This window comes from Oncorhynchus gorbuscha, linkage group LG07, assembly GCF_021184085.1.
Source record: "Oncorhynchus gorbuscha isolate QuinsamMale2020 ecotype Even-year linkage group LG07, OgorEven_v1.0, whole genome shotgun sequence".
NCBI classification, from domain to species: Eukaryota; Metazoa; Chordata; class Actinopteri; order Salmoniformes; family Salmonidae; genus Oncorhynchus; species Oncorhynchus gorbuscha.
The window spans coordinates 14,660,614-14,684,127 of record NC_060179.1 but is presented as its reverse complement, the minus strand read 5'-3'; the positions used below and the strand labels follow the sequence as shown (position 1 = coordinate 14,684,127).

At 45.1% G+C, this 23,514-nt stretch overlaps 2 protein-coding genes and 1 pseudogene across 2 annotated transcripts; 2 read left to right on the top strand and 1 right to left on the bottom strand.

The window, feature by feature from the left end:
• The first annotated feature begins 4,302 nt into the window (after positions 1 to 4,302).
• zgc:194621 (uncharacterized protein LOC795037 homolog) lies at positions 4,303 to 9,838 on the top strand. Its single transcript, XM_046354992.1, has 5 exons — positions 4,303 to 4,966; positions 5,661 to 5,719; positions 5,955 to 6,038; positions 9,372 to 9,445; positions 9,564 to 9,838. Exons 1-5 carry the CDS (start codon positions 4,548 to 4,550, stop codon positions 9,606 to 9,608), a joined length of 681 nt encoding a protein of 226 aa, XP_046210948.1. The 5' UTR covers positions 4,303 to 4,547; the 3' UTR covers positions 9,609 to 9,838.
• Positions 9,839 to 11,233: 1,395 nt separating this feature from the next.
• Positions 11,234 to 12,647, top strand: LOC124040476 (annotated as a pseudogene).
• A 2,882-nt stretch (positions 12,648 to 15,529) lies between these two features.
• LOC124039509 (lipocalin-like) lies at positions 15,530 to 22,792 on the bottom strand. The gene is made up of 6 exons (XM_046355547.1): positions 22,628 to 22,792; positions 22,230 to 22,369; positions 22,084 to 22,163; positions 21,780 to 21,893; positions 15,964 to 16,065; positions 15,530 to 15,847 (listed from the first exon to the last, which is right to left on the bottom strand). The coding sequence occupies exons 1-6, from the start codon at positions 22,715 to 22,717 to the stop codon at positions 15,828 to 15,830; spliced, it is 546 nt and encodes a 181-aa protein (XP_046211503.1). The 5' UTR covers positions 22,718 to 22,792; the 3' UTR covers positions 15,530 to 15,827.
• Positions 22,793 to 23,514: the final 722 nt, after the last annotated feature.

Sequence of the window (23,514 nt, the reverse complement as noted above, 5' to 3'; positions counted from 1 at the left end):
CTACACACAATACCCCATACCCCATAGTCGACAAAGCACTGAAATATACATTTGCATAAGTATTCAAACCCTTTACTCAGTACTTAATGAAGCACCTTTGTCAGTGATTACAGTCTCAAGTCTTCTTGGGTATGATGATGCTACAAGCTTGGCATACCTGTATTTGAGGAGTTTCTCCCATTCTTCTCTGCAGATCCTCTCAAGCTCTGTCAGGTTGGATGAGGAGTGTCGCTGTACAGCTATTTTCAGGTCTCTCCAGAGATGTTCGATCGGGTTCAAGTCCGGGCTCTGGCTGGGCCAGTCAAGGACATTAAGAGACTTGTCCCAAAGCCACTCCTGCGTTGTCTTGGCTGTGTGCTTAGGGTTGTTGGAAGGTGAACTTTCACCCCAGTCTGAGGTCCTGAGCGCTCTGGAGCAGGTTTTCATCAAGGATCTCTCATCTTGAAAAAACAAATACTAAAAATGTGGAAATGAATCAATCCGCCATCCTTAACACAGTAGAAAAAGTAATGATTTATTATTGAAATATTGAAATAGCATGAAAAACAAATTGATACAATTTAAGGCCAAGTGGCAAACAATAATGCAGGCACTAGGGATGGAGGTGTGACCAGGCACTAGGGATGGAGGTGTGACCAGGCACTAGGGATGGAGGTGTGACCAGGCACTAGGGATGGAGGTGTGACCAGGCACTAGGGATGGAGGTGTGACCAGGCACTAGGGATGGAGGTGCGAGCAGGCACTAGGGATGGAGGTGTGACCAGGCACTAGGGATGGAGGTGTGACCAGGCACTAGGGATGGAGGTGTGACCAGGCACTAGGGATGGAGGTGTGACCAGGCACTAGGGATGGAGGTGTGACCAGGCACTAGGGATGGAGGTGTGACCAGGCACTAGGGATGGAGGTGTGACCAGGCACTAGGGATGGAGGTGTGACCAGGCACTAGGGATGGAGGTGTGACCAGGCACTAGGGATGGAGGTATGAGCAGGCACTAGGGATGGAGGTGTGAGCAGGTGTGACCAGGCACTAGGGATGGAGGTGTGACCAGGCACTAGGGATGGAGGTGTGAGCAGGCACTAGGGATGGAGGTGTGACCAGGCACTAGGGATGGAGGTGTGAGCAGGCACTAGGGATGGAGGTGTGACCAGGCACTAGGGATGGAGGTGTGACCAGGCACTAGGGATGGAGGTGTGACCAGGCACTAGGGATGGAGGTGTGAGCAGGCACTAGGGATGGAGGTGTGACCAGGCACTAAGGATGGAGGTGTGACCAGGCACTAGGGATGGAGGTGTGAGCAGGCACTAGGGATGGAGGTGTGACCAGGCACTAGGGATGGAGGTGTGACCAGGCACTAGGGATGGAGGTGTGAGCAGGCACTAGGGATGGAGGTGTGACCAGGCACTAGGGATGGAGGTGTGACCAGGCACTAGGGATGGAGGTGTGACCAGGCAGGCACTAGGGATGGAGGTGCGACCAGGCACTAGGGATGGAGGTGTGACCAGGCACTAGGGATGGAGGTGTGACCAGGCACTAGGGATGGAGGTGTGACCAGGCACTAGGGATGGAGGTGTGAGCAGGCACTAGGGATGGAGGTGTGACCAGGCACTAGGGATGGAGGTGTGACCAGGCACTAGGGATGGAGGTGTGACCAGGCACTAGGGATGGAGGTATGAGCAGGCACTAGGGATGGAGGTGTGACCAGGCACTAGGGATGGAGGTGTGACCAGGCACTAGGGATGGAGGTGTGACCAGGCACTAGGGATGGAGGTGTGACCAGGCACTAGGGATGGAGGTGTGACCAGGCACTAGGGATGGAGGTGTGACCAGACACTAGGGATGGAGGTGTGAGCAGGTGGGTCTGGGCAGATGAGATGTAGTCATTGTTTGTATGCTTCTGTAAGTTGTTGTTCTTAAGTATATGTTTGTATCTGGAGTGAACAAATGTGTAGGCTCTAAAGACGTCTATATTGGCCTGCTAATATAGGACTAGTAAAGGCCCAGTGCACTACTTTTTGTGAGAACATAAACTAAATGTGTTTGAGTGTTTAATAGCATTTGTATTATCAGATTAACTGTTTTGTAAAGATAATTATCAGACTCAAGTTACTTGTGGAATATAAAAATAATTGCTTGATATATGTTTTCCAGGTTCTTGAAATACTTTGCAAATGCAATGTATTTCTTTGTGAAAACTGACACTCTTATCCAGAGCAACTTAGTAGTGAGTGCAAACATTTTCATACTGGTCCCCCATGGGAATCGCACCAACAACCTCTACCAACTGAGCTACATCATCACATCATATAATCAACTACTGTATTGGTCATTGTTTTATCTCCAGGGTGATAGAAAGTCTACAGGTACTAACCTAGATTACCAGCCTATGTACAATACAGTAATTTACATTAAGTGGTCTGTAAGGATGGTAAATTAATACTGCACAAAAAGTAGTTGTTTTCCATGTTATTTGATCAAGAAAAATATTTAATTTGATGTGGATGTTTTGTGTCTTTGAACATAACTTTACACCTTTTGATGTAAATGTTTGAGGACAAGGTTTTTATTTCTGAAAATCCATTAGAATGACATCACAGAGAAAATGACAGGGTTGTGTTCTTTATGGATTCTATTAGAAGGACAACACAGAGAAAGATACAGGGTTGTGTTCTTTCTGAAAATCCATTAGAATGACATCACAGAGAAAATGACAGGGTTGTGTTCTTTATGGATCCCATTAGAATGACATCACAGAGAAAATGACAGGGTTGTGTTCTTTATGGATTCTAAATTAGGACATCACAAAAAGAGAGTTGTGTTCTTTATGGATCCCATTAGAATGACATCACAGAGAAAGAGACAGGGTTGTGTTCTTTCTGAAAATCCATTAGAATGACATCACAGAGAAAATGACAGGGTTGTGTTCTTTATGGATTCTATTAGGGACATCACAGAGAAAGAGACAGGGTTGTGTTCTTTATGGATCCCATTAGAATGACATCACAGAGAAAGAGACAGGGTTGTGTTCTTTATGGATCCCATTAGAATGACATCACAGAGAAAGAGACAGGGTTGTGTTCTTTATGGATCCCATTAGAATGACATCACAGAGAAAGAGACAGGGTTGTGTTCTTTATGGATCCCATTAGAATGACATCACAGAGAAAGAGACAGGGTTGTGTTCTTTATGGATCCCATTAGAATGACATCACAGAGAAAGAGACAGGGTTGTGTTCTTTATGGATCCCATTAGAATGACATCACAGAGAAAGAGACAGGGTTGTGTTCTTTATGGATCCCGTTAGAATGACATCACAGAGAAAGAGACAGGGTTGTGTTCTTTATGGATCCCGTTAGAATGACATCACAGAGAAAATGACAGGGTTGTGTTCTTTATGGATCCCATTAGAATGACATCACAGAGAAAGAGACAGGGTTGTGTTCTTTATGGATCCCATTAGAATGACATCACAGAGAAAGAGACAGGGTTGTGTTCTTTATGGATCCCATTAGAATGACATCACAGAGAAAGAGACAGGGTTGTGTTCTTTATGGATCCCGTTAGAATGACATCACAGAGAAAGAGACAGGGTTGTGTTCTTTATGGATCCCGTTAGAATGACATCACAGAGAAAGAGACAGGGTTGTGTTCTTTATGGATCCCATTAGAATGACATCACAGAGAAAGAGACAGGGTTGTGTTCTTTATGGATCCCATTAGAATGACATCACAGAGAAAGAGACAGGGTTGTGTTCTTTATGGATCCCATTAGGATGACATCACAGTGAAAGAGACAGGGTTGTGTTCTTTATGGATCCCATTAGAATGACATCACAGAGAAAGAGACAGGGTTGTGTTCTTTATGGATCCCATTAGAATGACATCACAGAGAAAGAGACATGGTTGTGTTCTTTATGGATCCCATTAGAATGACATCACAGAAAAAATGGCAGAGCAAACAACTCTTACAATTTATGACTATTGAATCCTGCAAGACACTGTTCGTAAATGAACTACCTTTTTTGCAGAGATGCTGAAAAAAATATTTTACCCTAACTACAGATGTCTACTGTATATCTAATACTAGCGTGAAATTATTTTTTCGTCAAAAAGATTAGTTTTTTGTTGTTGAAAAAAAGGCTATTTTTTCCAAGAAGGATATAGATTTTGTTGAAAAAAGTATTATCTATTTTGTATTATGATTTTTCAGGGGGTGCCCTCCGCAACCCCACTTCCTGCTGCTATGCTCATTACAAGGTCAAGCATCCTTTGGGGATTCTGCCCAGTCAGTAATCGGATTACAGTTAAAACCTTTTGAATTTAATTTGCCCCGGCAGCCTGCGCGTGGCACGGGATTCCACGTCAACAAGCGGTTGCCAGGTGAAGGCAGACAGTTCCACAGCATCCAGCACCTCACAGGCTAATAGCCTACTAATTCAGAGGTTTGATAAAACCATTGTAGAACCGAATCAACTATTATTGACAAGGTGAGATGATAAGGAATTTATTTGGAGCCTTGACCTAGCCTATATATTTGTTATTGATAAAATGCCGACCACAAGGGTTATCAAGCAAAAGCCTGTTATTGAAACGAAAACAAGAGTCGTCGAAGTGAAAACAAAACCGGTTGAAACGAAACCAGCATTGACAACTCAACACAAAGTCACAGCTCCTCGCAAACCGCGGGCGTCGAGCTGTCCCAGATGTATCCATAGCGACCGATGCGAGACCACGAAGACCCAGCAGCAGGTCAAGCTGTGCGCTCCCAGGTGCGATAGGAGAGCGAGATCAACCTCCACCGCTCCCAAATCAACACTCTCCTCTTCGAAATCAGCTGTGCTCTGTCAAAAACCAACAGCCACGTCTCCAAAATCAACTGTAACTTCTTCCAAGTCTAAAGAAGCATCTCAGGCGAGGCAGGAAGAGGAACGGACTTCGAGACCCAGGGCGCACTATGCAATTCAGAGGTGAGAGGGACAGCTGAAGTACTTGTCCTCTCCAAGAAGGCCCTATGGGTAGTCAACCCTGGTCCTGGAGTGTTGCTGGGTTTGAATACTTATAGGCTACTCCAGGCTCCAGCCCTGGTCCGACACACTGGATTCTCAGCTGGGACCTTTGATTAGCTGAACCAGTTGTGTTACTCTATAGCAAGGTTGGAATGAAAGCCTGCACACCCAGTCGCTCTCCAGAAGGCTTGGTCACTCGTGTCCTATTAGAGGACTCCTATAACCTACCTCAGTATACTCTAGCCCTATCTGTATGGTTAGAATGTATGCACACATGACTGTAAGTCGCTTTGGATAAAAGCGTCTGCTAAATGGCATATATTATTATTATTATTATTATTTGCAGGTGTGTGGTGTGTTGTATACAGCTAGCTGGTAGCTGGAAATAGCTCAGTCTTCAGCACCAAGCCACCTGCTGCTGGTTGTATAATCCTACCTACCACCAGCTGGCACGCAGGTGTTGTGTCAAGCTCTGTACCCTCACCAGATCCTGTTAGGCCCTTTATTACATGTTACAAACTGTCACTTAGACGTTTGGCATTTGAATTTCAGAGTAGCTTAGCTGAAAGCCTGTCCAATTTGATGTGAACTGCCAGACTGGCTTGTCACATTGGCATGACATTTTATTGAATGAATTTCTGTTTGTCGGTTTCAGTCACAAAGCTTTCACGGTCATCCCTCCTAACCCCAAGAAAAGAATAGAGATCCAGCAAAGTGAGTCCTTTGTCTTTGACTGTGTTTTGTGACACTGGGATGAATGTGCTTGTCATCATCATTATCATCCTCTTCCTCCTGTTCCTCCACACCATCATCATCCTCATCTAGGATCAGCCTAGAGGGGGAAGCCCTAAAATGAATTGCCGTGTTAATTTGTTGATTGGGGGGAGGGAGGGGTGTGTGTGTTTTAATTGGTTGATTAAGGGAGTGTGTGTCTCTGATTGGTGTGCAGAGGCGGAGGCAGAGCTGGCAGCTTTGGAGGATCTGAGGCTGAGCAGAGCCACGCTCTATGTCTCCATTGACCCCAGCAGTGTTGGTGAGACATGGCTACAGATTGTAACACCAGATAATGTGATTTAACCCCACAAATTCACATTTATACTGGTAGTTACAGTTGTGGCTATACAAAACATCGCCAGATATTTTTAAACTAACCTGGTATAGGCGATACTATCTTCATGCTCGATTCGTGGAAACAGGAGTCTCGTAAAATATCTGTGTCTAGCTGCAGAGGGTTTGTTTGAATTTAGAAAATGCTCTGTTATAAAAAGAAATCTAAATGTTTTGCACCTTGAAGTAATTGAACAATGTGTGTGGCACCACTGGGGCAGCAGGTAGCCAAGCGGTAAAGCGTGTTGAGACAGTAACACAAAGGTTGCTGTTTTGAAAATCTGTCCACGTGCCCTCGAGCAAGACGCTTAACCCTAATTGCTCCTGTAAATCAATCTGGACAACAGCATCTGCTAAATGACTGACATGTGAATATATTTTTCAAATCTTTGATTGAGACAGATGGGTCCACGATGACAGACACCTGTCTCCATCAATGAGAGAAGACTTGAAATAGACAAGATGGCGGGGTACACATTGTTGGATTGCTTCATGGAGCAAAACCTTTATTTATTTTAATAACTGAGCATTTTCTAAATTCAAACGGACACGGACATTTTATGAGACTCCTGTTTCCACAAATTGAGGTTGAAGGTATTATTGCCAGAACCAGGTTTGTTGAAAAATCTCTGCCTACGCCTTGTATAGCCACACCTGTAACTACTAATATAATGGTTCAGTTTTGGGGAGTTACAATCTGTAGCTAGGTGACACACACACACACACACACACACACACACACACACACACACACACACACACACACACACACACACACACACACACACACACACACACACACACACACACACACACACACACACACACACACACACACACACACACACACACACACACACACACACACACACACACACACACACACACACACACACACACACTCCAAGCACATACTGTAGATGCAGTGATAAACAAGGTGAGTCCTTGAAGAGTTAAATGTTAATAATGAGTCTAATGGGATTAGAATGACATGCTCTAACATGTTTCACAGCAACCAGCATAATCTCCCTTGTGGAGCACTGTCTGGAGAACCCCAGCATACTCTCCCTTGTGGAGCACTGTCTGGAGAACCCCAGCATACTCTCCCTTGTGAAGCACTGTCTGGAGACATTACTGTGTCTCTGTCGGTAGATACCAGCATACTCTCCCTTGTGAAGCACTGTCTAGAGACATTACTGTGTCTCTGTTGGTAGATACCAGCATACTCTCCCTTGTGGAGCACTGTCTGGAGACATTACTGTGTCTCTGTCGGTAGATACCAGCATACTCTCCCTTGTGGAGCACTGTCTGGAGACATTACTGTGTCTCTGTTGGTAGATACCAGCATACTCTCCCTTGTGGAGCACTGTCTAGAGACATTACTGTGTCTCTGTCGGTAGATAACAGCATACTCTCCCTTGTAGAGCACTGTCTGGAGACATTACTGTGTCTCTGTCGGTAGATACCAGCATACTCTCCCTTGTGGAGCACTGTCTGGAGACATTACTGTGTCTCTGTCGGTAGATACCAGCATACTCTCCCTTGTGGAGCACTGTCTGGAGAACACCAGCATACTCTCCCTTGTGGAGCACTGTCTGGAGAACACCAGCATACTCTCCCTTGTGGAGCACTGTCTGGAGAACACCAGCATACTCTCCCTTGTGGAGCACTGTCTGGAGAACACCAGCATACTCTCCCTTCCCAATGTGGAGCACTGTCTGGAGAACACCAGCATGGACTCTCCCGGGTTCTTGTGGAGCACTGTCTGGAGAACACCATCTTGCATACTCTCCCTTGTGGAGCACTGTCTGGAGAACACCAGCATACTCTCCCTTCAGTGGAGCACTGTCTGGAGAACACCAGCTCTTATTCTGTCACTCTCCCCCAGGGAGCTTTTGTGGAGCACTGTCTGGAGAACACCAGCATATCCCAGCTCTCCCTTGTGGAGCACTGTCTGGAGAACACCAGCATACTCTCCCTTGTGGAGCACTGTCTGGAGAACACCAGCATACTCTCCCTTGTCGAGCACTGTCTGGAGACATTACTGTGTCTCTGTCAGTAGATACCAGCATACTCTCCCTTGTGGAGCACTGTCTAGAGACATTACTGTGTCTCTGTCGGAGATTCGTTCCTTCCTCGATACCAGCATACTCTCCCTTGTAGAGCACTGTCTGGAGACATTACTGTGTCTCTGTCGGTAGATACCAGCATACTCTCCCTTGTGGAGCACTGTCTGGAGACATTACTGTGTCTCTGTCGGTAGATACCAGCATACTCTCCCTTGTAGAGCACTGTCTGGAGACATTACTGTGTCTCTGTCAGTCGATACCAGCATACTCTCCCTTGTGGAGCACTGTCTGGAGACATTACTGTGTCTCTGTCGGTAGATACCAGCATACTCTCCCTTGTGGAGCCCTGTCTGGAGAACACCAGCATACTCTCCCTTGTGGAGCACTGTCTGGAGAACACCAGCATACTCTCCCTTGTGGAGCCCTGTCTGGAGAACATCAGCATACTCTCCCTTGTGGAGCACTGTCTGGAGAACACCAGCATACTCTCCCTTGTGGAGCACTGTCTAGAGACATTACTGTGTCTCTGTCGGTAGATACCAGCATACTCTCCCTTGTAGAGCACTGTCTGGAGACATTACTGTGTCTCTGTCGGTAGATACCAGCATACTCTCCCTTGTGGAGCACTGTCTGGAGACATTACTGTGTCTCTGTCGGTAGATACCAGCATACTCTCCCTTGTAGAGCACTGTCTGGAGACATTACTGTGTCTCTGTCGGTAGATACCAGCATACTCTCCCTTGTGGAGCCCTGTCTGGAGAACACCAGCATACTCTCCCTTGTGGAGCACTGTCTGGAGAACACCAGCATAATCTCCCTTGTGGAGCACTGTCTGGAGAACACCAGCATACTCTCCCTTGTGGAGCACTGTCTGGAGAACACCAGCATACTCTCCCTTGTGGAGCACTGTCTGGAGAACACCAGCATACTCTCCCTTGTGGAGCACTGTCTGGAGACATTACTGTGTCTCTGTAGGTAGATTTATCTGCTGTAGTTCTGTTTATAGCCACAAGGGCGCACCATGGTACAACTATTTGTTTTAGTTTATATGAGACGGGTGGATTCCGTAAAATTGTGTGTGTGTGTGTGTGTGTGTGTGTGTGTGTGTGTGTGTGTGTGTGTGTGTGTGTGTGTGTGTGTGTGTGTGTGTGTGTGTGTGTGTGTGTGTGTGTGTGTGTGTGTGTATGCAGGTGGGAGTCTGAGTCTGGAGGAGGTGCGGCTAAAGCAGCAGCAGGAAATGCAGACCAGGAGGAAGCAGAGACAGGCGAGACACACACACACATGCACACACACACACACTGAGTGGGAGATATTGTCAATATATTGTATGTGATGATAATAGAGTGGATCTGTTCATATATATTCTTTATATATTGTTTCAGATGAAGAAATATATGTTTGATACGTCACCCGTGGTGTTGGGATGAAGACTGAGCCACAGAGAGACAGGAAGCTGAAGTTCTCATTAAAATACAGACGCATCATCATCATGTGAATGATGCTTGTTGCCTGTATGTCTAAGTCCAGCACTGGGATCACACATTGTCTAAGTCCAGCACTGGGATCACACATTGTCTAAGTCCAGCACTGGGATCACACATTGTCTAAGTCCAGCACTGGGATCACACATTGTCTAAGTCCAGCACTGGGATCACACATTGTCCAGCACTGGGATCACACATTGTCTAAGTCAAGTCCAGCACTGGGATCACACATAAGTCCAGCACTGGGATCACACATTGTCTAAGTCCAGCACTGGGATCACACATTGTCTAAGTCCAGCACTGGGATCACACATTGTCTCCAGCAGTCCAGCACTGGGATCACACATTGTCTAAGTCCAGCACTGGGATCACACATTGTCTAAGTCCAGCACTGGGATCACACATTGTCTAAGTCCAGCACTGGGATCACACATTGTCTAAATCCAGCACTGGGATCACACATTGTCTAAGTCCAGCACTGGGATCACACATTGTCTAAGTCCAGCACTGGGATCACACATTGTCTAAGTCCAGCACTGGGATCACACATTGTCTAAGTCCAGCACTGGGATCACACATTGTCTAAGTCCAGCACTGGGATCAATGTCTACAATGTTTCAGTGTCACACTGTATTATTTTATATTTTGTACCAAATAGATTTCATGTTAGTTTCATTTAGTTAAAAAAAACTATTGTTAAGTGGGCTACAAAGGTTTTACTTCCATCCCTCTGTTTAGTGAGTATCACAATGAACTGCACAAATGGCTGTTATTCATATAAACAAAATGGCTGCAGAACATTGTACTCCTTCTCTTTACCCTCGTTGTTCATGCTTTCTATGTTTATAAAGTAACGTGAATAAAACCCTCCTATGGAATACTTCTGAGTTTTACTTTGAAATGTCTCTACAGCCACGAGTAGAGGACAGATTACAGCATCCAATCACCCTGTCATTCTAATGATGACACAACCCTATAGAATCCCTCCTCTCCTCCCATTGTCAGGTGTGTTTTGTATACCATGTAACCTACAGAAGATTTGTGTTAGCTCTTGTGGCACAGACACAGTAAAGGCGAGGGGCTTAATCATGGGCTGTGTCTGTTTTGAGATTGCAATTTAGTGGTGAAATTATTATTTACTTTGTGAGCTGTGCGTACAGGGCGTCAACAAGTGAAAGTTAACTTTTGTACAAGGCTCGGTCATTCCAGAGGAGGGATTGTCACAAGAACAAAATGGCTTCCAGATTATCTCTCCAAGAGGACGATCTATCCTGTGCTGTGACATCTTCAAGGATCCTGTCATCCTGTCATGTAGTCACAGCTTCTGTAAAGCCTGTCTGCAGGAATACTGCAGGGGGAAGGCAGAAAGGGAATGTCAAGGGCAGATCCTCCCTGTAACCTGGTCTTAAAGAACCTGTGTGAGGCCTTCTTACAGGAGAGGAGGCGGAGAGATTCAGGGGAGTCTGAGGAGCACTGCAATCTGCACAACGAGAAACTCAAGCTCTTCTGTCTGGATGATAAACAGCCCATCTGTGTTGTGTGTCAGACCTCAAAAACCCACAAAAAACATGACTGCTGCCCCCATAGACGAAGCTGCACAGGACCACAGGGTACAGTAGAATACAAATAGTAATAGAAACACACAGAAAAACTAAAACGACAGCAATATTAAACAGCGGCCATTGTCTGCATATTAAGTGACAATGAAGAACTATAGTTGCACAGCATTCTAACCTGATTTCACATCATGTTCCTAAAAATTCCCCTTTGTTAATACACTTTGACTCCTCCATCTATTTCTCTCTCATATTCACTCAACGTCTGCTTATGCCAGGAGGAACTCCAGACGGTCCTGAAGCCCTTTACAGAAGAAGCTGAAGGGCTTGAAGGAAGTTAAGGAAATCTGTGATGACACAGCAAAGCATATTAAAGTAAGGATAATGACTCGATAGCGTTGTGCAGAATATGTATGATCCAGTGTTTATGCCTATAGTTTACTACCATTCCTCTCACTGTCTCCAGAACAAGGCCCAGAGCACAGAGATACAGATGAGAAAGGAATTTGAGAAGCTCCACCAGTTTCTACGAGAGGAAGAGGAGGTGAGGATAGCTGTTCTGTGGGAGGAAGAGGAGCAGAAGAGTCAGGTGATGAAGGAGAAGATTGAGGAGATGAGCAGAGAGATATCATCACTTTCAGACACAATCAGAGCCTTAGAGGAGGAGCTGAGAGCTGAAGACATCTCATTCCTGAAGGTCAGCACTGCTCTCTCTAAATTGACGTGATGTGTTGGTATGTGTATTGGTTGACTGATAAATATTGATTGTTTAATTGAATCTTGTCTTCTGTTTTTCTTCAGAACTATAAGGTCACAGGGATAAGGTAAGTGATCTGCCTCCTATCTTTCTCTTCTCTGTGGTTCTGAACCCAACCCTACAGCAACACTGACTCCTGAATGTTCTTCCAGAACCCAGTGCACACTGCCGGATCCACAGCTGGTCTCAGGAGCACTCATAGACGTGGCCAAACACCTGGGAAACCTGCAGTTCAGAGTCTGGGAGGAGATGCAGGGAATTGTGAAATACAGTGAGCATGACAGTTCTTCTAGATCGCTGAACACTGCAAATTAAACTAATACTATTACCTACTTAGCCAAAACAATAACCTTTTCTGCACAACAGTTTGTCATCTCTCATTATCTTCACATTACATTACAAATGCTAAACACCTTGTTGCTAAGAAGTCCACACATGTAGCTCGGGGATTAGAGAGCGCACTTCATCATCAACAACAACAAACAACAATCATCAATCAACAAACAATAACATAAAATAATACCCTATCTCTGTTCTCTGTCCTCAGATTCTGTGATTCTGGACCCCAACACTGCCAACCCAACCCAACACTGTATCTCTGTTCTCTGTCCTCAGATTCTGTGATTCTGGACCCCAACACTGCCAACCCAACCCAACACTGTATCTCTGTTCTCTGTCCTCAGATTCTGTGATTCTGGACCCCAACACTGCCAACTCAACCCAACACTGTATCTCTGTTCTCTGTCCTCAGATTCTGTGATTCTGGACCCCAACATTGCCAACCCAACCCAACACTGTATCTCTGTTCTCTGTCCTCAGATTCTGTGATTCTGGACCCCAACATTGCCAACCCAACCCAACACTGTATCTCTGTTCTCTGTCCTCAGATTCTGTGATTCTGGACCCCAACATTGCCAACCCAACCCAACACTGTATCTCTGTTCTCTGTCCTCAGATTCTGTGATTCTGGACCCCAACATTGCCAACCCAACCCAACACTGTATCTCTGTTCTCTGTCCTCAGATTCTGTGATTCTGGACCCCAACATTGCCAACCCAACCCAACACTGTATCTCTGTTCTCTGTCCTCAGATTCTGTGATTCTGGACCCCAACATTGCCAACCCAACCCAACACTGTATCTCTGTTCTCTGTCCTCAGATTCTGTGATTCTGGACCCCAACATTGCCAACCCAACCCAACACTGTATCTCTGTTCTCTGTCCTCAGATTCTGTGATTCTGGACCCCAACATTGCCAACCCAACCCAACACTGTATCTCTGTTCTCTGTCCTCAGATTCTGTGATTCTGGACCCCAACATTGCCAACCCAACCCAACACTGTATCTCTGTTCTCTGTCCTCAGATTCTGTGATTCTGGACCCCAACATTGCCAACCCAACCCAACACTGTATCTCTGTTCTCTGTCCTCTGATCCTGTGATTCTGGACCCCAACACTGCCAACCCAACCCAACACTGTATCTCTGATCTCCCTCCTCTGATCCTGTGATTCTGGACCCCAACATTGCCAACCCAACCCAACACGGTATCTCTGTTCTCTGTCCTCTGATCCTGTGATTCTGGACCCCAACATTGCCAACCCAAATCTCATCCTGTCTGAGAACCTGACCAGTGCCATATACAATAAAGAGAGACAGCAGCTTCCTGAAAACCCAGAGAGGTTTAATTACTATGAAATAGTCTTGGGCTCTGAGGGCTTTACCTCCGGGACACACAGCTGGGACGTTGAGGTAGGGTTTAATACAGCCCTGGGTGTGATAGCAGAGTCTGTCCAGAGGAAGGCAAAAGTAGAAAGTGGATTCTGGTGTTTAAGCCTTTGGTGTGTACGCCCCTGTGATGCTTATGGTTATGATGTTGATGGTGATATTCGATATAAAGTAGAGTCCCCTCCGAGGCCAGACATCCAGCTCAGATTGAGAAAGAAACCGCAGAGGATCAGAGTGCAGCTGGACTGGGACAGAGGGATGCTGTCATTCTCTGACCCTGATAATAACACACATTTATACACTATTACACACACTTTCACTGAGAGACTCTTTCCGTACCTTCTCAATGAATGTGCCCTCCAGCCAATGAGCATATTATCAGGGTAGGCCTCTGATGGTGGAACAGAACACTTAGAGCCTCTGATGGTGGAACAGAACACCTAGAGCCTCTGTGGTGGTGGAACAGAACACTTAGAGCCTCTGTGATGGTGGAACAGAACACTTAGAGCCTCTGTGGTGGTGGAACAGAACACTTAGAGCCTCTGTGATGGTGGAACAGAACACTTAGAGCCTCTGTGGTGGTGGAACAGAACACTTAGAGCCTCTGTGATGGTGGAACAGAACACTTAGAGCCTCTGTGGTGGTGGAACAGAACACTTAGAGCCTCTGTGATGGTGGAACAGAACACTTAGAGCCTCTGTGATGGTGGAACAGAACACTTAGAGCCTCTGTCTATAATGGTGGAACAGAACACTTAGAGCCTCTGTCTATAATGGTGGAACAGAACACTTAGAGCCTCTGTCTATAATGGTGGAACAGAACACTTAGAGCCTCTGTCTATAACAGTGGAACAGAACACTTAGAGCCTCTGTCTATAATGGTGGAACAGAACACTTAGAGCCTCTGTCTGTAATGGTGGAACAGAACACTTAGAGCTTATACTGTAGAATGTTATTTGTGTTTCTTGTCTCAGTTATAAATTGCTCTAAGCAGAAGAAAGACAAAGCCTGGGAAGCAGTTAGTTAGGTAAACGCATTAACTTTGTTATTTTTGCATGTAGCTGAAGCTCTGGTTATTTTTAAATCCATGAGCCTTGAAAATGGTTATACTTTTTACTATGCGTTGTTTATTTTGTTTTTAATATTGAAATATATAGATTTGAATTGGCTGAAAATAATTCGAATTTGTGATATAAATCACTCAATATATAATTTTAATATTTTGTCAACTGAATTTTAATAAAAACATACTGTATATATTCTTGTAACTGAAGCAATAGCCTGACAATTGCTGTGTTATTCGTGTCATTCTCTGCTTCTACCAGTAGAGGGCCGAGTACACCACATTTACTCTCTCACTCTCCAGCCACCACACACCTGCACCCTGTCATTTTAATGATGACTCAACCCAACCTCCTTCCCTCATGCGGCGTTCAGGACAACTGGGAACTCGGAAAAAAACGAGCTCCCACTGAAAAATAATTTAGAATGGTCATCCAACTCAGAATTCCTCTTTCTATAGCTCCGACACCGTTTTCCTGAAAGCAACAAAAGCCTGTTTGATATTGCTGCCTCTACTTACATTGTTTCCTCTCACACTTCACTCCGAATATGAAGACCTCAACCAGGTTAACACAACCAGGTCGTCACAACCAGGTCAACACCACCCAGGTCAACACCACCCAGGTCGTCGCAACCAGGTAAACACAACCAGGTAAACACAACCCGGTCAACACCACCCAGGTCAACACCACCCAGGTCAACACCACCCAGATCAACACCACCCAGGTCACCACAACCAGACACCGACCAATGTGACAGTAGGGATCATGTGTATGTTTTTAAAGATTATTTATTTCAATGAGAAATCTGCAGTAAAAAAATAATGTGTACAGTGGTTTATAGGAATAGTGGGGATTAAAGGTGAAGGGATTTGTTCTGCTGGGGGAGGGGGTGGCTGGGGTTTGTTCTGCCGGGGGAGGGGGTGGCTGGGGTTTGTTCTGCCGGGGGAGGGGGTGGCTGGGGTTTGCAGTCTTCAGTCTTCTTCCAGGAAAAGAGTTTGGATGTGAAATGGAGACAGATGCCAGTTGAAGAGTAGCAGAGGGAGAATGGGATGAGTGAACATTTATGCCTCGGCACATTCACCTGCAATAGAGAGGAGGGAGAAAAGAGTGAGGAGATGATTTCTACCAGGGAAGCACATTCATATGTATCTGATCACCATAATAATATTGTACATCTGTGTGTGTGTGGTGTCGTACCATTGTTGGGCAGGAAAACAATGTTCCCAGAGAGGATTCCTGTATCCAGAGAGAACTGCATGAACTTCTTCTGGACATCTGCGCTCACCTCTGGAGTGCGACCTACAACCACAACACAACCAGGTTAACACAACACGACCAGGTTAACACAGCCAGGTTAACACAACACGACTAGGTTAACACACACAACCAGGTTAACACAGCCAGGTTAACACAACACGACCAGGTAAACAGAACACAACCATGTTAACACAACACAACCAGGTTAACACAACACGACCAGGTTAACACAGCCAGGTTAACACAACACGACCAGGTTAACACACACAACCAGGTTAACACAGCCAGGTTAACACAACACAACCAGGTTAACACAGCCAGGTTAACACAACACGACCAGGTTAACACACACAACCAGGTTAACACACACAACCAGGTTAGCACAGCCAGGTTAACACAACACAACCAGGTTAACACACACAACCAGGTTAACACACACAACCAGGTTAACACGACCAGGTTAACACACACAGCCAGGTTAACACAACACAACCAGGCTAACACGACCAGACTAACACAACACGACCAGGTTAACACACACAACCAGGTTAACACAGCCAGGTTAACACAACACAACCAGGTTAACACAGCCAGGTTAACACATCCAGGTTAATACAACACAACCAAGTTAACACAGCCAGGTTAACACAACACAACCAGGTTAACACAGCCAGGTTAACACAACACAACCAGGTTAACACACACAACCAGGTTAACACACACAACCAGGTTAACATTTACATACATTTACATTTAAGTCGTTTAGCAGACGCTCTTATCCAGAGCGACTTAACACAGCCAGGTTAACACAACACAACCAGGTAAACACACACAACCAGGTTAACACAGCCAGGTTAACACAACACGACCAGGTTAACACAACACGACCAGGTTAACACAGCCAGGTTAACACAACACAACCAGGTAAACACACACAACCAGATTAACACAGCCAGGTTAACAAAACACAACCAGGTAAACACACACAACCAGGTTAACACAGCCAGGTTAACACAACACGACCAGGTTAACACACACAACCAGGTAAACACAACACAGCCAGGTTAACACAACACGACCAAGTTAACACAACACTACCAGGTTAACACAACTAGATTAAAACAACCAGGTTAACAAACACTACCAGGTTAACAAAACCAGGTTTGCCCAACAGAACCAGGTTAAAACAACCAGGTTTACACACACAACCAGGTAAACACAACAAAAATGTTTAACACAAGCAGGTTAACGCAATTGGGTTACCCACACAACCAGGTAAACACAACAAAACCCAGTTAACACAACAAAACCAGGTTAACACAAGCAAGTTAACACAACACAACCAGGTTAACACAACACAACCAGGTTAACACAGCCAGGTTAACACAACACAACCAGGTTAACACAGCCAGGTTAACACAACACAACCCGGTTAACACAGCCAGGTTAACACAACCAGGTTAACACAGCCAGGTTAACACAGCCAGGTTAACACAGCCAGGTTAACACAACACAACCAGGTAAACACACACTACCAGGTTAACACAGCCAGGTTAACACAACACAACCAGGTAAACACACACAACCAGATTAACACAGCCAGGTTAACAAAACACAACCAGGTAAACACACACAACCAGGTTAACACAGCCAGGTTAACACAACACGACCAGGTTAACACACACAACCAGGTAAACACAACACAGCCAGGTTAACACAACACGACCAAGTTAACACAACACTACCAGGTTAACACAACTAGATTAAAACAACCAGGTTAACAAACACTACCAGGTTAACACAACCAGGTTAGCACAACAGAACCAGGTTAAGACAAACAGGTTAACACACACAACCAGGTAAACACAACAAAAATGTTTAACACAAGCAGGTTAACACAATTGGGTTAACCACACAACCAGGTAAACACAACAAAACCCAGTTAACACAACAAAACCAGGTTAACACAAGCAAGTTAACACAACACAACCAGGTAAACACAACACAACCAGGTTAACACAGCCAGGTTAACACAACATGACCAGGTTAACACACACAACCAGGTAAACACAACAAAACCCAGTTAACACAAAACTACCAGGTTAACACAAGACTACGAGGTTACCACAACCAGGTTAACAAACAATACCAGATTAACACAACACAACCAGGTTAGCACAACACAACCAGGAAAACACACACAACCAGATTAACACAGCCAGGTTAACACAACACGACCAGGTTAACACACACAGCTAGGTAAACACAACACAACTAGGTTCACACAACACAAAAATTTAACACAAGCAGGTTAACACAGCCAGGTTAACACAACACAACCAGGTTAACACAGCCAGGTTAACACAACACAACCAGGTTAACACAGCCAGGTTAACACAACACGACCAGGTTAACACACACAACCAGGTTAACACACACAACCAGGTTAACACGACCAGGTTAACACACACAGCCAGGTTAACACAACACAACCAGGCTAACACGACCAGACTAACACAACACGACCAGGTTAACACACACAACCAGGTTAACACAGCCAGGTTAACACAACACAACCAGGTTAGCACAGCCAGGTTAACACAACACAACCAGGTTAACACACACAACCAGGTTAACACACACAACCAGGTTAACACGACCAGGTTAACACACACAGCCAGGTTAACACAACACAACCAGGCTAACACGACCAGACTAACACAACACGACCAGGTTAACACACACAACCAGGTTAACACAGCCAGGTTAACACAACACAACCAGGTTAACACAGCCAGGTTAACACAACACAACCAGGTTAACACACACAACCAGGTTAACACACACAACCAGGTTAACATTTACATACATTTACATTTAAGTCGTTTAGCAGACGCTCTTATCCAGAGCGACTTAACACAGCCAGGTTAACACAGCCAGGTTAACACAACACAACCAGGTAAACACACACAACCAGGTTAACACAGCCAGGTTAACACAACACGACCAGGTTAACACAACACGACCAGGTTAACACAGCCAGGTTAACACAACACAACCAGGTAAACACACACAACCAGATTAACACAGCCAGGTTAACAAAACACAACCAGGTAAACACACACAACCAGGTTAACACAGCCAGGTTAACACAACACAACCAGGTTAACACACACAACCAGGTTAACACACACAACCAGGTTAACATTTACATACATTTACATTTAAGTCGTTTAGCAGACGCTCTTATCCAGAGCGACTTAACACAGCCAGGTTAACACAGCCAGGTTAACACAACACAACCAGGTAAACACACACAACCAGGTTAACACAGCCAGGTTAACACAACACGACCAGGTTAACACAACACGACCAGGTTAACACAGCCAGGTTAACACAACACAACCAGGTAAACACACACAACCAGATTAACACAGCCAGGTTAACAAAACACAACCAGGTAAACACACACAACCAGGTTAACACAGCCAGGTTAACACAACACGACCAGGTTAACACACACAACCAGGTAAACACAACACAGCCAGGTTAACACAACACGACCAAGTTAACACAACACTACCAGGTTAACACAACTAGATTAAAACAACCAGGTTAACAAACACTACCAGGTTAACAAAACCAGGTTTGCCCAACAGAACCAGGTTAAAACAACCAGGTTTACACACACAACCAGGTAAACACAACAAAAATGTTTAACACAAGCAGGTTAACGCAATTGGGTTACCCACACAACCAGGTAAACACAACAAAACCCAGTTAACACAACAAAACCAGGTTAACACAAGCAAGTTAACACAACACAACCAGGTTAACACAACACAACCAGGTTAACACAGCCAGGTTAACACAACACAACCAGGTTAACACAGCCAGGTTAACACAACACAACCCGGTTAACACAGCCAGGTTAACACAACACAACCAGGTTAACACAGCCAGGTTAACACAGCCAGGTTAACACAGCCAGGTTAACACAACACAACCAGGTAAACACACACAACCAGGTTAACACAGCCAGGTTAACACAACACGACCAGGTTAACACAACACGACCAGGTTAACACAGCCAGGTTAACACAACACAACCAGGTAAACACACACAACCAGATTAACACAGCCAGGTTAACAAAACACAACCAGGTAAAGACACACAACCAGGTTAACACAGCCAGGTTAACACAACACGACCAAGTTAACACACACAACCAAAACACAACACTAGCCAGGTTAAACACAACACTACCAGGTTAACACAACTAGATTAAAACAACCAGGTTAACAAACACTACCAGGTTAACAAAACCAGGTTTGCCCAACAGAACCAGGTTAAAACAACCAGGTTTACACACACAACCAGGTAAACACAACAAAAATGTTTAACACAAGCAGGTTAACGCAATTGGGTTACCCACACAACCAGGTAAACACAACAAAACCCAGTTAACACAACAAAACCAGGTTAACACAAGCAAGTTAACACAACACAACCAGGTTAACACAACACAACCAGGTTAACACAGCCAGGTTAACACAACACAACCAGGTTAACACAGCCAGGTTAACACAACACAACCCGGTTAACACAGCCAGGTTAACACAACACAACCAGGTTAACACAGCCAGGTTAACACAACACAACCAGGTAAACACACACAACCAGATTAACACAGCCAGGTTAACACAACACGACCAGGTTAACACACACAGCTAGGTAAACACAACACAACTAGGTTCACACAACACAAGCAGGTTAACACAACCAGGTCAACACAACGCGACCAAGTTAACACAACGCGACCAGGTTAACACAACACAACCAGGTTAACAGAACACTACCAGGTTAACACAACACAAGCAGGTTAACAGAACACTACCAGGTTAACAGAACACAACCAGGTTAACAGAACACAACCAGGTTAACACAACACAAGCAGGTTAACAGAACACTACCAGGTTAACAGAACATAACCAGGTTAACAGAACACAACCAGGTTAACAGAACACAACCAGGTTAACACAACACAAGCAGGTTAACAGAACACTACCAGGTTAACAGAACATAACCAGGTTAACAGAACACAACCAGGTTAACAGAACACAACCAGGTTAACAGAACACAACCAGGTTAACACAACACAAGCAGGTTAACAGAACACTACCAGGTTAACAGAACATAACCAGGTTAACAGAACACAACCAGGTTAACAGAACACAACCAGGTTAACAGAACATAACCAAGTTAACAGAACACAACCAGGTTAACAGAACACAACCAGGTTAACAGAACACAACCAGGTTAACAGAACATAACCAGGTTAACAGAACACAACCAAGTTAACAGAACATAACCAGGTTAACAGAACACAACCAGGTTAACAGAACATAACCAGGTTAACAGAACACAACCAGGTTAACAGAACACAACCAGGTTAACAGAACATAACCAGGTTAACAGAACACAACCAGGTTAACAGAACACAACCAGGTTAACAGAACATAACCAGGTTAACAGAACACTACCAGGTTAACAGAACACAACCAGGTTAACAGAACATAACCAGGTTAACAGAACACAACCAGGTTAACAGAACACAACCAGGTTAACAGAACCCCCCTGTAACATGACCATGCTAAAACCAGAGACCAAAGTGAAATTGTGATGAATGGCACAAAACATGAGAATCTAAAGGTGTGAATGAATTTCAGACATGCAGGCAGCCAGACAGACTTACTGAAGAGTTTGTTGACCACGTCAGTTACTCCGTGTTTGGTCTTGATGGTGTGGATCAGAGCAAAGTCATCATACTGGACAGCTACTACACGCATGTCATTTTCATTATTCCAACCTGAGAGAGAGAGAAAGAGATATGAAGTTATGTTGACTGTGTGTGTGTGTGTGTGTGTGTGTGTGTGTGTGTGTGTGTGTGTGTGTGTGTGTGTGTGTGTGTGTGTGTGTGTGTGTGTGTGTGTGTGTGTGTGTGTGTGTGTGTGTGTGTGTGTGTGTGTGTGTGTGTGTGTGTGTGTGAATGAACTCACGCTGGCTGGTGAAGGTGAAGCGGCCTGGTATGTCAGTCTTCTTGGCCAGATGGGTCATCCTCCAGCAAGAGCCATCAGCACTGAGAGAAAGAGCAGCATCAGTATGCGTGAAATGGACGCAGACACACAGACACACACAAACTCACTCCTGGTTGGTGCTGCTGATGTCCAGGTCACCTCCGGCAGTGGGCAGCATCATGGAAGTTCCCATCTTCATACCAGCCTTACGGTTCATAAACCACTTGGCGTTGGTGGCAAAGCCCACGGCCCACCACTTACCAGCCATCTGGGGAGAGAGAATATAGTTTGAAGAAAAAGAAGAACCACTATTCATTCATTCTCACAATGCAAATTGATTTAATAGTCATGGCAGATGATCCACTGTCCTCTCTCTACTCTGACCCTCCTCAACTCCAGAATCTCTTCTCTCTCTGCACTTGTACTGTACAGCTCTCTTCTCTCAACTCTTTGCCTGCTCTCTTTTTGTTGTTGTAGCCTTTCTCATTTGTTTTATCAGTTCTCTCAGTCTTTCTTTCTCTCTCACCTTCTCCAGGTTGAAGTCTTTCTGAGGCATGACGTTGACACAGGCGACCAGCGTAGCGCACAGCAGAACTCCCATTATGCTCAGCCTCATGGTTACAGATCTGTGTGTGTGACGGCTCGACTCTCCGGGTTGTGTGTGAGGAGGAAAATGAGTAAGGTGGGAGCTGACTGAGGGTCCTTATATCCTCCAACATTCTTTTCTTCTCTACTCCTCCCCTCTTCTCCCCCTTGTTTCCAGTTAGTCCCTCCCCTCTCCATCCCTCAAAGATGTAAATCTCACCCTTATACAACTGCACGAGGAGGTGGGGAGAAGTCAACAATGTAAGCAGAATGATTTGCTGCTGTCCTCTCCTTTTCTCTCTTCTCCTTTCTCCTCTCCTCCCCTTCTCTCTCCTCCTCTCCTTTTCTCTCTTCTCCTCTCTCCTCTCCTCCCCTTCTCTCTCCTCCTCTCCTTTCTCTCTCTCTCCTCCCCTTCTCTCCTCATCTCCTTTTCTCTCATCTCCTCTCCTTTTCTCTCTTCTCCTTCTCTCTCCTGTCCTTTTCTCTCCTGTCCTTTTCTCTCATCGCCTCTCCTTTTCTCTCCTCCTTCTCTCTCCTGTCCTTTTCTCTCCTCTCCTTTTCTCTCTTCTCCTTCACTCTCCTGTCCTTTTCTCTCCTGTCTTTTTTCTCTTCTCCTTTTCTCGCCTGTCCTTTTCTTTCTCCTCTCTCTTCTCCTTCTCTCTCCTCTCCTCGCCTTCCCTCTCCGCTCCTTTTCTCTCATCTCCTCTCCTTTTCTCTCCTCCTTCACTCTCCTGTTCTTTTCTCTCCTGTCCTTTTCTCTCTTCTCCTTTTCTCGCCTGTCCTTTTCTTTCTCCTCTCTCTTCTCCTTCTCTCTCCTCTCCTCGCCTT

Coding starts and splice junctions, on each gene's coding strand:
- zgc:194621 (XM_046354992.1), top strand. CDS start 4,548: ATGCCGACCACAAGGGTTATCAAGCAAAAGCCTGTTATTGAAACGAAA. Junction 5,720..5,954: donor AAGAATAGAGATCCAGCAAA/GTGAGTCCTTTG, acceptor ATTGGTGTGCAG/AGGCGGAGGCAGAGCTGGCA. Junction 6,039..9,371: donor CATTGACCCCAGCAGTGTTG/GTGAGACATGGC, acceptor GTGTGTATGCAG/GTGGGAGTCTGAGTCTGGAG.
- LOC124039509 (XM_046355547.1), bottom strand. CDS start 22,717: ATGAGGCTGAGCATAATGGGAGTTCTGCTGTGCGCTACGCTGGTCGCC. Junction 16,066..21,779: donor CGTGGTCAACAAACTCTTCA/GTAAGTCTGTCT, acceptor TTGTGGTTGTAG/GTCGCACTCCAGAGGTGAGC. Junction 15,848..15,963: donor TGTTTTCCTGCCCAACAATG/GTACGACACCAC, acceptor TCTCTATTGCAG/GTGAATGTGCCGAGGCATAA.